At 41.1% G+C, this 17,042-nt stretch overlaps 1 protein-coding gene across 1 annotated transcript in view; it reads right to left on the bottom strand.

The window, feature by feature from the left end:
- Positions 1-769: 769 nt before the first annotated feature.
- LOC135084387 (RNA-binding protein 25-like) overlaps positions 770-17,042 on the bottom strand; it is a 52,301-nt gene continuing 36,028 nt past the window's right edge. Inside the window, 7 exon segments of the mRNA XM_063979161.1 lie at positions 770-2,756; positions 4,087-4,191; positions 4,416-4,651; positions 5,265-5,357; positions 7,361-7,451; positions 7,761-7,823; positions 10,122-10,311. Coding sequence (XP_063835231.1) covers positions 2,664-2,756; positions 4,087-4,191; positions 4,416-4,651; positions 5,265-5,357; positions 7,361-7,451; positions 7,761-7,823; positions 10,122-10,311 — 871 coding nt within the window. The 3' untranslated portion in view covers positions 770-2,663.

Raw genomic sequence — 17,042 nt, 5'->3', positions numbered from 1 at the left:
GGTACGTGTTTTTAAGAATTACAAAAACCCACGTATACTCACGGAAGTTATTTTAGAGGATTTACCTATAAGGTAGGTATTAGGTACAAGGTACTTACTTCTTTTGCATGTTGTAATTTTTTTCCTTTGAAGCGTACAGGGGTTCCTACTGTAAAAAACTAAATAAACAAACTGCTGTTAGTAGAAGTTGCTAAATTTATGAGTCCTAGGTATGAGCATGTACTTACTATGGTAATAATAAAAACAATGGTCAACATTTTGGTGTCAATTCATAACGCGTCCGAATAGCCCGACCGGGTTTAGTCGCGCACGGCCGCGAATAATCCGGCAATTACCGATTGGATGCGCCGCCAGATAGCGCTCAGTTTCATTAGCATTGAAATCCTTTTCCAAACAGACTAATGAATTACACCCATTGTTTGTTGCCAACCGCACCGTACACTAACAAATAACTATGTAATAAGTACCTACATCCATAATTAGTGAAATGTTACTCTCTTCTGCCTTCATTTTAAACGATCTCTATCAAATACTCAACTATCCTAATACCTATTTGCACAGTTGATATGTTGTGTGAGAGAGACAGCACATCAGCCTAATACACTTTTTAGATTCAAAATCACTTATTGCAACTTTCTCGTTACATGTTACAATTAAAATAAGAGTGTTTCTTTAGCCTGAGGTGCCGTCGTCTGTGCGAAAATTTGTTACCTATCAATTTATGAAATTATTTGTGTAGTGCAGGTAGGTATAAAAATAAAACACGAAATGAGATATTATATTATATATTTAATAATAACCCTAGGAGGTAAAATTAAACTTATTAAACGTAATCACTTGACACCGCGGCGGCGGCGCACTCACACAGCCTCACGCCTCTCGCACGCGCTCGCCGCCGCACACACACAAACACAACGCAACATACACGCGCCCGCTCGCGCCGCGGAGGCGCCTCGGGCCGACGGTTTACAACGCGTTCGTCGAGACACCTCCAAATCAATAAAAATCATCAAAAATCACGTGACCTAGCGGAATGAATGTAAAAGAACTCATTTTCGTCTTGTCTAAGGATTTTAGTGAGAGAAAAAATACTACTCTATTATATTATTGTAACGTTCTACGTTGCGTCACAAGTTTAATTGTATGTCAGAGTAAGTACATGTTGTTATACCGCCGCAACGTAGACGAGCCGGTTAAATATCATTACTACATACGAGTACACAGTCCGCGAAGGAACAATACGGAACGTTTATTATAAATAGCGATGAATACATTAGTTATAAATAGATCTGTCAAGAAATTAATACATTCGACCCTCAGAAAAATAAGTTCAAGTTAGACTGACTCGCCCAAGTTATAATACTTTTGGTTCTATTTTTCTGAGAGTCAACGTCTGGACAAGTATTAGCCTATCACATAAGCGTAAAAAATGAAACCTATGTACACGTCAGAAGACGATGTACTTTTGTACAAATGAACGTCTTGAGCAATACCAATACCAAGTATACATAAAAATATATCAGATACTTATTACATTTAGTACACAGTGTCAAATTATTTTAACAAGCCGAATTTTAAAACAATCAACATTCAAATTATTCGCAAACTATTATATAAATCTCAATCTCGCAGAACAAGCCGTTTCCGAGAACAAATCAACACATACTCGTACATCATTAAATTAATGATAGTTCACACGAAGTGTCACCACATTGAATGCTAACGCCCGTACAATCAATTTTTCTTTATGGTATACACGATTTTATTGATAAAAGTGACTTATAGTTACTACTACTACACTGATTATATATTTCCGGCTATACGCTGCCATTTAGTTTATTATCATGCGATTAATATTTTATTTAAACATTTGAAACTTTCCCGACCCTATCGGTGAGGAGTCAAAGATCGGAGTAAATCGGGGTTTGACAGGGAGGGTCTCGCGTGTCAGATGTGGATCCGCTAACAAGACGATAAACATGGAAACGAAATCATCGGGGGAGCTCAGGTCGGTGACTAATAAGCCCGAGCGTCAATATCGACTGACGTTTATCATCGACTCAAAGTCCGAAATTTTCTCACGAGGAATCCTCGGGAGAAACTCGGCGAATCGACCGGCAGAAACTCAAGTTCAGTGAGGGCCAGTTTTTTGATTCATAGTTAAAATAACAAATTGTTAAATTTTGCTACTAATGGTTAAAATTAACAAAATGTTAACTAATAGTTAAAAAACGTACTAAAAGTCAAGCTAACCGTTGTTCGAAAAACATTTTTTTCTGATATTTAATCACTTGTCATTTGACATCTGTCAAATTTGACCATCGGTTATTTTAACTACGAATCAAAAAACCGGGCCTAAAGCGAAGCGGAACAAAACAACGGAGACAATAGACCGATACGCGAGTAAACTATTTGGAAGACGGAAACATAACGACGGAACAAGCGGCTGCGGGTCAGATGCAGAAGCAGCCGAACTTGGTGATAGCGCGCGCGTGTGGACTCGTGCGCGGACGAGACAACGCGCCCGGGGGCAGGGCCGGACGCGCCAGCGGGCAGCACAGCAGCGGGGGCACCGGGGCCCACCGCAGCGCCGCCTGGGGGGTCTCAGGCTCCGGCGGGGTCACCCCGGGGGCCCCGGGCGGCGGCGCGGGCGGCGAGCCGGGTCACTTGTGCAGGCCGGCGCGCTTGGCCTCCAGCTCGTAGATCAGCAGCCGCCACATCTTCACCACGAACACCTCCGCTTCCTCGTCCAGCACCTGCGCGATTAATGGTAGTTGTTATAGAAACATAAACAATAATTTTGAACTATCTAATCTTATCCAGAACTCCACGTCGGACCCTGGATGCCCTACAACGCTGAGTCAAAGCTGATTGAGAGACGATCGTCATATCTGTACTGCTCTGCAGCGCGGGTGGGACGGTGAGCGGACAGGGCTCGGACTCGCGTGTCCCGCGGGACAGGGAGCGGGACAGACTCACCATCTGCACTATGTCGAGGATGCCCTGCGGCGCGGAGCCGGCCAGCACCTTGCTGCAGATGAAGTCGCCGCGGGTGGGACAGGGCTCGCGTGTCCCGCGGGACAGGCAGCGGGACAGACTCACCATCTGCACTATGTCGAGGATGCCCTGCGGCGCGGAGCCGGCCAGCACCTTGCTGCAGATGAAGTCGCCGCGGGTGGGACAGGGCTCGCGTGTCCCGCGGGACAGGCGGCGGGACAGACTCACCATCTGCACTATGTCGAGGATGCCCTGCGGCGCGGAGCCGGCCAGCACCTTGCTGCAGATGAAGTCGCCGCGGGTGGGACAGGGCTCGCGTGTCCCGCGGGACAGGCGGCGGGACAGACTCACCATCTGCACTATGTCGAGGATGCCCTGCGGCGCGGAGCCGGCCAGCACCTTGCTGCAGATGAAGTCGCCGCGGGTGGGACAGGGCTCGCGTGTCCCGCGGGACAGGCGGCGGGACAGACTCACCATCTGCACGTCGTCGAGGATGCCCTGCGGCGCGGAGCCGGCCAGCACCTTGCTGCAGATGAAGTCGCCGCGGGTGGGACAGGGCTCGCGTGTCCCGCGGGACAGGCGGCGGGACAGACTCACCATCTGCACGTCGTCGAGGATGCCCTGCGGCGCGGAGCCGGCCAGCACCTTGCTGCAGATGAAGTCGCCGCGGGTGGGACAGGGCTCGCGTGTCCCGCGGGACAGGCGGCGGGACAGACTCACCATCTGCACTATGTCGAGGATGCCCTGCGGCGCGGAGCCGGCCAGCACCTTGCTGCAGATGAAGTCGCCGCGGGTGGGACAGGGCTCGCGTGTCCCGCGGGACAGGCGGCGGGACAGACTCACCATCTGCACGTCGTCGAGGATGCCCTGCGGCGCGGAGCCGGCCAGCACCTTGCTGCAGATGAAGTCGCCGCGGGTGGGACAGGGCTCGCGTGTCCCGCGGGACAGGCGGCGGGACAGACTCACCATCTGCACGTCGTCGAGGATGCCCTGCGGCGCGGAGCCGGCCAGCACCTTGCTGCAGATGAAGTCGCCGCGGGTGGGACAGGGCTCGCGTGTCCCGCGGGACAGGCGGCGGGACAGACTCACCATCTGCACGTCGTCCAGGATGCCCTGCGGCGCGGATCCGGCCAGCACTTTACTGCAGATGAAGTCGACGAGCGTGGGTTCGGGCTCGCCGATGTACTCGATGATCTTCAAAGACAAAGACAAAGACATTTATTTGCAAAGAATAGGTTGATACAGATAGTGTTGTAAATACAAAGTGCTCTATTCTGCTAAAATACATTAACATGCAAATTTTTGTCCAGAAATTCCTGAACACTGTAAAAGCAGGAAGTGGTCAGCCATTCCCTAAGCTTTCTGGTCATTACTTTTGCAGGAGCTATTTTAAATCTTTCAGGAATTTTGTTATAAACCTTCTTGTTGATCCAGGGCCGGATCTTCTTGTCCATGAGCGCGGCGTCGATGTGCGCGGCGTCCAGCTTGTACTGGAACAGCTGCTCCTTCTGCGTGGGGATCTTGTCGATGAGGCTCTTGATGTGCTTGCGCTTCTCCTCGGCGCTCTTGCTGTCCTTGTCGCTCTCCGCCGCCGCCGACGCCTTCTTGCTCTTGTCCTTGTCCTTGTCTTTGTCTTTATCTTTCTTCTCTTTGCCTGTAGGAACATCATTTATTAATTAACTAAAGCCCGGTCCGTGAGCACGTAGAATTTTGTCCAAAGACCCCAAGCTACCCACCCTTATCGCTCGCGCGTAATTATATTGCTGTCGCGACCTAACGACCAGCAAAAACAGTTACATCATTTAAATGAGGGAGAGTTGGATATTGAAATCGCTATACAGAATAAAAGTCGAAGTAGCTTGCAAGTTGTTACGGAGACAAAAAATTAAGGAGACCATTTTGTGAAAAATGTTGCTGCATATCGATACATATGGGGCCCAAAATAACTCAATTAATTTTTTTTACGGTATAATCTATACTAATATTATAAATGCGAAAGTAACTGTGTCTGTCTCTCTTTCACGCCTAAACCAGTGAACCGATTTTGATGAAATTTGGCATAGAGACAGTTTGAGTCCCGGGAAAGTACATAGGATAGTTTTTATCCCGGTTTTTGAAACAGGGACGCGCGCGATAAAGTTTTTCTGTGACAGACAAAATTCCACGCGGGTGAAGCCGCGGGCGGAAAGCTAGTCTGTAATAAATCTGTATCAATTCCTATCAGCAATTGAATCGATATGATATCGATTGGATCGCTGCGTGCTTACCCTTATGCGCGAGGTCGGGCGGCGCGTGCGCGGGCGCCTCGTCTTCGTCCGTGAAGGCGGCGTGCGGCCGCCGCACGCGCGACTCCGCCGCAGCTGGGAACCACACAACGTTCAAGCTCTCAGACTTTACGATACAAAGACTTGTTAAAATAAAAATGACACAACAAAAAAGACAATAAATATCGACAACAATATAGGAACTTTCGTGCCAAATAGGCTCCCATTTAGTGTCACTATTAGACATTTTTTAAGACATTATAGAGCCTATGAAAATTTTGATTGATTTTTTGATTCATTTTATTATAAGGCGATGTGCCAAAAAGGACGCCCACTCAGTATATCCAGCCAGCTAAATGCATGGCTGGACACTGATTTTCAGTGGACGCCTTGGGCTTATGGACATGCTGAGTTATAAAAATTTCGATGGGTTCATCGAGTGTCTAACGGCCGAATACTGAAACGCTACTCAAATCTTTCACTCAGCTGACGGGCTCCTAAATTTAAGTATCCTTCAATTTTAAATGGTATTCTCAAACGCCACTTAACGGATTTGAAGCCGTGATCAGCTAAGCAGCTCTCAAATGTTTACATAATGGCAACATTTACCAAAAAAAGTATGTTTTCATTTACACAAATGATAACTTTGCGTTTTTTATCCATTACACGCAGCATCGTTTGTTTATGTATTGTCTTTTATGGATATATACTCAATCAACTTAACATAGAACAGTTTATTTTTAGTTTCTATTATATATGTCACCGTAAAATTGTGAATTCCGTCAGATTGTAATCTGACGTAGTTAAATTACAATCTAACCTAACCTAACCCACTGTTAGGTTACAATCTAACGCGTTATATTATAAACTGACAGAGTTCACAATTTCACGTTGACATATATAAATCTCGTTTTGTCATATAAAAAAATTAATGCTTGCATTTTTATTTAATTAAAAAAATAATTTTAAAGGTGATACTTTTTATTGTTGAAATCTATTATGTGGCGATCGTGGACCGAAACGTAACCACAATTGACATTTATCATTGTTGACAGAGCATCAAATTGACAAATCAACAACTCTTGGAAATGCTGCTACTTAAGCGATGTCCCCTTATTCCTCAGAAATAGGCATGTTTATGTATTGCGGTTTCATAGCAGCTATTTTAGTTTTTACTTCGTGCACTATACGATGCACAGTTGGTTGTTAGATGTGGAAGATATCACCTAGTACACGTTCATAACTTCCCGTTGCGTAGAACAGTAGGGTTATAATAAGTATTTGGTCCACTGGTTGTATGGCGTTTGGTGAGGGGTTTCAAAGAGCTTCCAAATTATGAATCCAGAAACAACACCGTTTCTTTAGAGACGCGGAACCTCGCTCGGAATTGCATGTCATTATAATGTTATTTTTCAATAGCGTTCAGCCTTATTGCGTTCCTGCGATTAGATCTAGGTATTTCCTCAAGGCTCGAAAGAAATGATAACGATGACACACATTATTTACCACTATTTAGGTCGATTTAGGTATAAGAATAGGATTTAAGATACCGGGCAAGCACTCTCAAATTTAACAGCTGCTTAAGACGATTTGACAGTTGTTTGAGTAATGCTTAGCGTTGAATGGCGTTTCAGTATGCGAAAATTCATTTGAGTGGCGTTTAAGTGCAACTTAATTTGAGAGGTGCTTACAAATTGAGAACTGCTCAGATATTGTTTTGAGTATGCGAAATGTAAGTTTAGGAGCTGCTTAACTATTTGAGAAGCCATCAAATATTTAAATGGCGTTTTAGTATTCGGCCGTAAGTAGCTCAGTTGAAAGAGCAGTCGTCCGGCAAGTGAAAGGTCGTGGGTTCGATTCCCGCCTTAGCCGGTTCGATTTTTCAAATTGTATTTAAAATGAAGTACTAAGCACTACGTCTTAGCGTGGAAGACGTAGCGTGGGCAGGCCTCCCACTAGGTGGACCGACGATCTGGTGAAGGTCGCGGGAGGTACCTGGATGCGAGCGGCGCAGGGCCGGTCTTTGTGAAAATCCTTGGGGGAGGCCTTTGTCCAGCAGTGGACGTCTTTCGGCTGAAACGAACGAACTAAGCACTAACCGTTTGGAGGCTGGTCGGGCGCGTGCGAGGGGCTGGCGCGCGCGTTCTTGAAGCTGATGGTGATGGGCGAGCTGCCCGCCGACGCCGCGCTCTGACACAAACAAAGTTCAATATACCTCAGTGTAATTAAAGCCCAGTCCGTGAGCACGTAGAATTTTGTCCAATGACCCCTAGCTACCCATCCTTATCACTCGCGCGTAATTATATTGCTGTCGCGACTGTGCGACTGGCACCCGTAGTGAATGTGCGAGCGCGATAGCAACATAATTACGCGCGAGCGATAAGGATGGGCAGCTTGGGGTCATTGGACAAAATTCTACGTGCTCACAGACCAGACTATACCTCATACTCGTTTACACAAATCGTCATTCATAAATAAACACTAGGAACGTCTACTCACGTGTCGCCGACTGTACGTGGCCGAGGGGGGGCGCGGCGGGGTGGTGCCGCCGTCCGAGCTCAGCTGGAATTCAAAGAAACGTTTGAATAAAACGTACAAGAAGTTACATGGATGCATTACGAAAAAATTAGCGGTAGTTGTGCCTGCTTAATTTGTACATCCAACATAATATGCTAATGTAAAAAAAATATGCCCAATTTGAGCAAACAAAACTATGACATTGTTAACGCGCAGTTAGGAAATTCTAAAAAAACACTTTTATGCCTGTTTTCACCATCAATCCCTAATTTTTAATGACCCCTATGAAAACAAAATTCTGTTACCATATGGGTCACTTAAAAAATAGGGGTGCGTGACAGTTTATATAAGTTTATATGATATAAATTCATTTCAATAACGTTCATATTGTATAATAAACGTATGTTATAATAACACTTGATATAATTTTTTAACATATAATGTTTACTTCATATAATAAATCATTTCTAATAATATCATTTCAGATACCAATCACAACGCATAAAGACATTTGATATAAACCTTACTTAATCTAAGACTCATTTTATGTAATTTTGTTTAATATAAATATTATTTCACATAACCATTACTTGTAATAAATATTATTTGTTATACTCTTTAATTGATATAATTTCTGATAGATATAACTTTAAGTATGTTCTTCTTTAGCTTGACTTATAAATGATTTTAGTGACAAAAACGAATCGCCGTAAAACCGACTCCACGTAGTCTTGTCTGCCCTACCCCTAGAGTGTAATTTAGAAGCGCGTAGGCACGGAGGGGCGAAGACGCGGTGTCGAGCGAAAGCCATCTGCGACGATTAGCACGCGAGGGACCGCCAGAGCCCCGCAGTGCCGGAGCCGTGACAGAAGTCTCAAGTTTTTAGTCAAATTTGCATGCTGCATGCCTGCATGCCTGCTTGCTTGCCTGCTTGCCTGCTTGCTTGCTTGCTTGCTTGCTTGCTTGCCTGCTTGCTTGCTTGCCTGCTTGCTTGCCTGCACGCTAGTTTGCTTGCTAGCTTGCTTGCTTGCTAGCTTGCTGCATGCAATGCTTATTATAACAAATGAACTTTATATAAAATTATTATTGTTATATGATTTAAGTTTTATAGGAAAAGAATTTTATCTCATTTGATTGTTCGACATTTTATTTTTATATGATTTGAATGTTATTTGTTTTAAATAGTATACATTGTAAGTTTTATAGAAAATATTCATTATATCAAACCATTTTATATCAGTTAATAGTTATTTGTCTTAAAATTATTCGTTTTAAAATTATATTATTCGTTTATTATAGTAAATAATTATTATATTAAACGATTTTATATAATTTGATGTTATATCCTCTAAGTATTATATGATATGTAGTTATATCATACATTACACACCCAAAAAATAGGGATTGACGGTGAAAACGGGCATTAGTCTTCCAATTACATTATCAAATAATATTGGACACGTATACGTGATGTCACAAAGTGATACGCATTTACGTCACGGGCCTCTTCCTTTGAACTTTGGGGCGTTTTCTCTTTAAATTTTCATTAGTTTGAAAAAGTGAAAAATACGTGTCGAGTATTTTTTGATCAGTTAAATGACGGACTAATTCAAACTCTTGCTTTTTTTTAAACTAAGAAACGTCCCTATTATTTTTAGTGTACAGTGTTAAAGCCTGGTCCGTGAGCACGTAGAATCCCGTCCAATGACCCCAAGCTGCCCATCCTTGTCGCTCGCGCGTAATTATTATTGCTGTCGCGACTGTACGACGGGCACCCGCAGTGAGTGTGCGAGCGCGACAGCAACATAATTACGTGCGAGCGACAAGGATGGGCAGCTTGGGGTAATTGGACGGGATTCTACGTGCTCACGGACCAGGCTTTAGACGGATAATAAATAAAAAGTAAAAAAACTAAAACCCAACTACGACAAAAAACGACGCTGAAAAAGTATAAAACAAGATTTTCAGAATACTGAACTGAACAAACTTGCTAATGTGGTTGCATAGTAATTTTCATGTTTGGAAAGGCGTAGTCACACGTTGTCAAAGTGCTACGGTAGGTAGGTACCTATATGTTACGTGTGACTACGCCTTTCCAAACATGAAAATTACTATGCAACTACATACGTAAATTAGATTTTGTGAAACCCCATATAGCCTATAACCAGCGGACAATTAAGACGCTTCTAATGATATGTCATTTGTCGAATTCTGATAAGTAGTTTAGAAGTTACGAGGGAACACATGAACATACATACATACATACATACATAGCCTGTCAAAATCATAACCCTCCTTTGGCTTTGCCGTAGTCGGGTAAAAAGGTAAACAATGGAATCGTACCGGGTCCCTGGGCGCCTGCGGCGTGTGTTGCTCGGGCGGGGCGTCGGCGTGGCGGTGGCGGTGGCGGTGGCGGTGGCGCGGCGGCGTGCGCGGCGGCGGCGGCGTCAGCGAGCGCGCGCCGCTGCCGCCCGGCGACGCGCTCGACCCCGCCTCGGCCGCTTCGTCCGCGTCTAACCCGTCCGCTCCGCCGCTGAGGACACAGGAGCAACGGTTAAAGACACTGTTCGCACTCGACGGTTTATGATATATTTGTTACGGTTAATGTGATAAATTGAAAATTATGAATAATAACCGGTTATTATGAATAATTACCGACAGTCGCGGTAAAAGTGATAAATTAATAACATTTAACAGTGATTATTTAATAATTCAACCTCAATACTAACAAATATCTTAGAAGAGAACAACATCTTGTGTACGTGCTCTTATACAGCCAAAATTTTTGAACGCATAATGAGTTTGGGATATTTCTTACATAATATAAATTTTCCATGATGCCCATAACATAATGTTTTGATTAAAAGTGAAAAATAGGTTAAGGTGCGGCGGGGGTGGCCCTTGGACCACCCCTAAGCCGCCTATTTAGTTTTATACACACATAAATGACCTCATATTAATCACATTTACCAAATCATGCGATAATTATAACATTATTACATAATAACCGGCGTTTATTTTCACATTTATAACATTGACCGTAACATATTCACATTGCTACGTGGTGTTCGCGAGAAGCGCGACTCAGCTAATGCAATAAAGACCCACCACCATATAATGCAACGAATCCATCACGGAGCTATGTAAATAGACCTTAAAATGACTACAGACTTTCTTTCACAGCGTATGACAGATATTACTTCAACATACTATAATATGCAACATTATTTTTTGTTCGCGAAGGAAGTCACTCAAAATTTTGGATCTAACTACATACTGTCTTAATTTTCTAAACTACAAATAAATACCTCACTGTTATCTACGAGTAAAATGGCTAATATTCGTCTACCTAAACAATACATGGACGCGAATGATACTTTTGCATTACTTATACACGTTCGTTGACACTACACAAATTACAAAATAATTTAACAAATAAACAGTCTTACGTACACGGTGTAAAGGAGATTCATTAGAAGGAACCTAAAGGGATAGAAAGGGTAAAATAATGGGAATATTATTTTAGGGTTATCCATTTATTACGTAAGACGATTTAGGGAGAAGGAGATATCGACCATATCTTTATATTTTTTTTTTACAAAAAACAACCATGAATACCACGCATGACCGCATATTTGATGCGACTTCATGCGAGGCGGATTCGAACAAGCTCATGAAAATTCAAATTCGTTTCGATAAAGATCTGTTTGATTGCAAACTCATTAGTAAAAGAAATAAAAATGTCATGTGTCAATGTCTGTATCCGCTATTAATCCGGCTCGAATGACCAATGAATAAAACCACTGACTGGCTTGATGATAAAAATACTTAATATTATTTTGCAATTAAATGCTTTATACAGTGTGAGTCACGTTAAAGTGTACATATGAAAATAGATGAAACTAGACCTATTTTTATCGACAAAAAAGAGGTCAAATTTTTTTTGAGATTTTTTTTTAATTTTTTATAGAATTTTTTTTCTTCCAATTACTTATTGTAAAGAAAACGTAATAACTTTTAAACTAAGCGGTATATCCTGATAAAATAAAAACAGTAATAATGCTAAATAACATGCAATACTAAAAAAATACATAAAATACACAAAAAAGGCCAACAAATAATAAAAAAATATACTTTTTGAAAAAAATCTGCTTAAAAATTCGTGTTTTTTTGGTTATTTGATAAAGGACATCATCCACGTTTCATATATTTTTGGTCCAAAATCAAAAGTGCCGGCCAACAAAAAAAAGTGCTGTATTCTGACAGAATACGTCTGCCTTAGCATTTGTTACTATGGCACCAAAGCCGTAGCTCCACTGTGCGTCGAGTATTTGAGATCTAAAAGTCATCGACTATTCATACATTTTTTGTTCAAAATCAAAAGTGTCGGCCAATAAAAAAAAAAGTGCTGTATTCTGACAGAATACGTCCGCCTTAGCATTTGTTACTATGGCACCAAAGCTGTAGCACCACTGTGCGTCGAGTATTTGAGATCTAAAATTCATCGACGATTCATACATTTTTTGTTCAAAATCAAAAATGTCGGCCAATAAAAAAAAGTGCTGTATTCTGACAGAATACGTCCGCCTTAGCATTTGTTACTATGACACCAAAGCTGTAGCACCACTGTGCGTCGTAGTATTTGAGATCAAAGTCAGTCGTTTCATATATTTTTAGAACTCAAATACTACGATGCACAGTGGTGCTACAGCTTTGGTGCCATAGTAATAAATGCCAAGGCGGACGTATTCTATCAGAATACAGCACTTTTATTTTTTGGCCGGCACTTTTGATTTTGGACCAAAATGGATGATGTCCTTTCTCCAAAAAATGCCCGTATAACCGGGGGTTTTTATTACTTTGTATTATTCTCTATCGTATTACCTTCGTAAAACCAAAAATCGCATGTCTCTATCCCTATCACAACGTTTGCAATGATCGTTTGAACTAAGCCTCTCCGGGCGCGCCATTCAACGCTTCGTTAACAACGAAACTGAAAATGGCTCTAGATTTGTAATTTTGATAAAGACAAGTTAGATTTCAAATAAAAACAAAAGATTTCGAAGTAAAATAAGCATTTTAGTTACAATTAAAATTGTCTCTACCTGTAGCGGAGAATAATGTTGTGGCAGGCCTTTGTTCAAACGATCATAGCAAATGTTGTGATAGGGATAGAGACATGCGATTTTTGGTTTTAAAAAGATAATACGATAGAAAATAATACAAAGTAATAAAAACCACCTGTTATAGGGGCATTTTTTGGAGAAATTTATCAAATAATCAAAAAAATACGAATTTTTAAGCATATTTTTTTCAAAAAGTATCATTTTTTATTATTTGTTGGCATTTTCTGGGTATTTTATGTATTTTTTCAGTATCGTCTATTATTTAGCACTAGCTTTCCGCCCGCGGCTTCGCCCGCGTGGAATTTTGTCTGTCACAGAAAAACTTTATCGCGCGCGTCCCTGTTTCAAAAACCGGGATAAAAACTATCCTATGTTCTTTCCCGGGACTCAAACTATCTCTATGCCAAATTTCATCAAAATCGGTTGCGAGGTTTAAGCGGGAAAGCGTAACAGACAGACAGACAGACAGACAGACAGACAGACAGACAGACAGACAGACAGACAGACAGACAGAGTTACTTTCGCATTTATAATATTAGTTGGGATTATTACTGTTTTTATTTTATCAGGATATACCGCTTAGTTTAAAAGTTATTACGTTTTTTTTACAATAAGTAATGAGGAAGATGAGTGTAATTATTTTATAATGTAAAAAGATCAAACATAAAATATAAAAAATATTAGTAAAAGAATTTTTTCGATATCTCAAAAACTGAATTTTCTATGGGCATTCAAAGTTGGATGTTTTAAAAATCAACTCGCACTTGACCGTTTAGCGCGTGACGTCACACCGCCCGTTACCTCCGCCGGGATGGCATTGCTCCTTCGCGCGCTCATAGACTCGTGCAGTCATTTCGAGTTTTATAGAATTATGGAGAAAAAAATACCATGCAGATATTGTATAATAACCCTTTTATACTAATACAATGGTTAGTGCCCCAGAAAAATACTTTTAAAGCTAAGAAAAGTTGAGAAATACATAAATGGTGTAAGTTAACGAAAAGGGAGAAAGCGTTATCTACAAAAACCAGTCGATATTATTGCAAAGATCATTTTAATGCGAGTACCTACCTAAAGACAAAACACCTACCATTGTATATTTTTCATTACAAATTTTTTATAAAGTATTTTAGTGACATTTTATTTGAAACAGTGGACAAACATTTTAGACATTTTATTTGAAATAGAGAAACAAAACGAGGTACGCACGCAGATGGGTTACTTAAGGCCGGGTAGCAGAGAAAATGGCGAAAATGAGGTTTTCATTTTTCATTTTTGAGGTACTAAACAGTAAAATTAAAGGCTAAGATTTTTATTGGGCATAGTTGAGGATATTTTCTAGGGCTATTAACGGATGGAAACACGATTTGATGAAGTTGACTCGATAGAATAAATTCCCAAAGTTACCTCTATTCGTTTTCTATTTATGGTTTTATTTTTAAAATAAGCGATTTGAGATTCTAAATCTTTTACTAAACTAAAGTTCAGAAATAACTTGAGGGCTTTTAACGGATGAAATTTTTATATTGCGTCTTATTTAGTTACTATGTTAAAAAATGTGGAAAAAATCGTCCATGACGGCTTGGACAATCTCAATCAGTCGCGCGGTGGCGCTTACGGAGGATGGACGCGTGTCAGTTTTTTGGCCGTGACAGTTCGCGATTTGTCAATATTTTTGACAATGATGACTTTGATGAGTCACAGTATAATAATATCAGTGTTACTGGAGAAAGCTTAAATTTTTGATAATTAAAAATTATCAATTTTGTCTACCTATTGAAATTTAAATCGTTCGCATCCTTTTAAACGAAGACTCTACTCATGATACATAGTACATTCCTCAAATATGAGACAAAACCAATGAGTTAAAATTACATTTTAATAGTACCTACATACAATCGTCTTACACTCTTTAGAAGAGCACACTGACACAAATAAATAATAAAAAATACTGTCTAAGGTCTGTAGCTAAAGGTTTAAGCTGTAAGATAGAAGAATTTTCTAGCCAAAAAGATGGCAGATGCAGCAGATGTCAACGGATTTAAAACTGGAGTTCATGTGACTCCTTGTAGACTTGAGTGTCTAGAGCGTCCCTTCCTCCACCATGCGTAAGAATTTTCACAAAAATACTGTCTAAGGTCTGTAGCTAAAGGTCTAAGCTGCAAGATAGAAGAATCTTCTAGCCAAAAAGATGGCAGATGCAGCAGATGTCAACGGATTTAAAACTGGAGTTCATATGACTCCTTGTATACTTGAGTCTCTAGAGCGTCCCTTCCTCCACCATGCGTAAGAATGTTTCAAAAATACTGTCTAAGGTCTGTAGCTAAAGGTCTAAGCTGCAAGATAGAAGAATCTTCTAGCCAAAAAGATGGCAGATGCAGCAGATGTCAACGGATTTAAAACTTGGAGTTCATATGACTCCTTCTAGACTTGAGTCTCTAGAGCGTCCCTTCGTTTCGTAAAAGTTTTCCAAAAATACTGTCTGAGGTCTGTAATAAAAGTCTAAACTGCAAGACAGAAGAATCTTTTAGCAAAAACATGGCAGATGCAGCATATATCAACGGATTTAAGACTGGACTGGCACCACCTTGCAATGTCATCCTCTCATTGTTATCTGTAATGTAAATTATTTTTAAAATGTATTTAAAAAATAAAATGTTCGTTTTATTATTTCAATAATCTGACCTCTCAACTCAACTACACTACACAAACACCTTTGTTCGCAACTGTACTGACGAAACCTCGATATTATACCGTTCATTTAAGATGGCAAGCTTTTTGCTGCGGTAATGCACTCCAGGTAACCGTGTGTGATGCTTATTGCTCATAGTGATTTTCGATACAGAGCCCCGTACATACGTTATACATAAATTATGGAAAGAAAACACCCAGACCAATACAAACAAATATGTATGCAATTTTAGTATGATATTTTTATTTATTAATTAACAAAAAGACTGAACAAAATTGATGCGTGTACTGATTAATGTAATTAACCACATGCAAAGCTTTGTGAATTGCAACAACTATAATTTATTATCCAAGCTCTAAATAATCGCTACTACGAGTAACTGATCATAAAATGTTTTTCCAATCGCTCAAGCTCCCGAGGAGTTACCGATAGGTCGGGTGACGTAATCTTGAAATTCTTTTAGTCGGCGCGGAACTTCCGGAAGGTCGGGTGACGCCACGCCTCTTTGAACCGTGTTTACTTTGGCAGTTATATTCTATATTAAAATTTATTCGATTCTAAAATATATTCCCACTTGGATATGATTTGTATTAGAAAGTGCTGTGAGTGTGACGCTTGAACGGAAGGAAGTCAACCTAACCTAACCAACTGCGTATTTCTAAACTGCGTATTTCTATACTGTGTAGCCGCGAGAGCTCTTTGGCGCGCTGTCTTCGGCGAAATATTGCGCGCGCAGATTTTGACAGCGCGAAATACCTACTTTAGCAGAAATACCAAGCCTTAAAGTAAATTGAATCCTTTGAAACTTTAAAGACAATAAGACAATACTAAAAACTCTCTACCTACTTTATCCCTTGTTATTGACTATGTTTTATGGTGGTAAAATAATGTTGTCGCTTCATCGAGTTATCGATAAAAATCTATACGAACAAAATGTATTAACACATACTTCTCATTCTTGTGACAATCCGCCTGTGGAAGTCAAAGAGATAATAATACTCTAAAATAGAGTTATCGTCATCATCATCGTCATCTCAGCCACAGGACGTCCACTGCTGAACATAGCCTCCTTCAATAACTTCCACATAATATCGCACAGTTGGTAGAGGCCTGCATCCAGCGCCTCCCTGCTATCTTTATCAGGTCGTCGGTCCACCTTGTGGGTGGACGTCCCACGCTGTGTTTTCCGGTACGTGGTCTCCACTCCAGAACCTTTCTGCCTGGGGCAGAGCTGCGGCAGGTTATACAGAAAACTATGGAAGGAGTATAACTTGCCACTATGCTTGACGTTCGTGGAATATGAGAAGAAGGCCTTCTATTCGATCGAAACTTGGGCAGTGCTGCAGTCTCTCCAGCGGTGCCATATTAATTATCTCTACCGTTGCTGACGATATTGTGGTCATGGCACTTATGGCAGAGTTGCTGGAAGACCTCGGCACAATGCTC

Source organism: Ostrinia nubilalis, chromosome 26 (assembly GCF_963855985.1).
Source record: "Ostrinia nubilalis chromosome 26, ilOstNubi1.1, whole genome shotgun sequence".
Taxonomy (NCBI): Eukaryota; Metazoa; Arthropoda; class Insecta; order Lepidoptera; family Crambidae; genus Ostrinia; species Ostrinia nubilalis.
The sequence above is the reverse complement of the archived record's forward strand: the minus strand, read 5'-3'. Positions and strand labels throughout refer to the sequence as shown.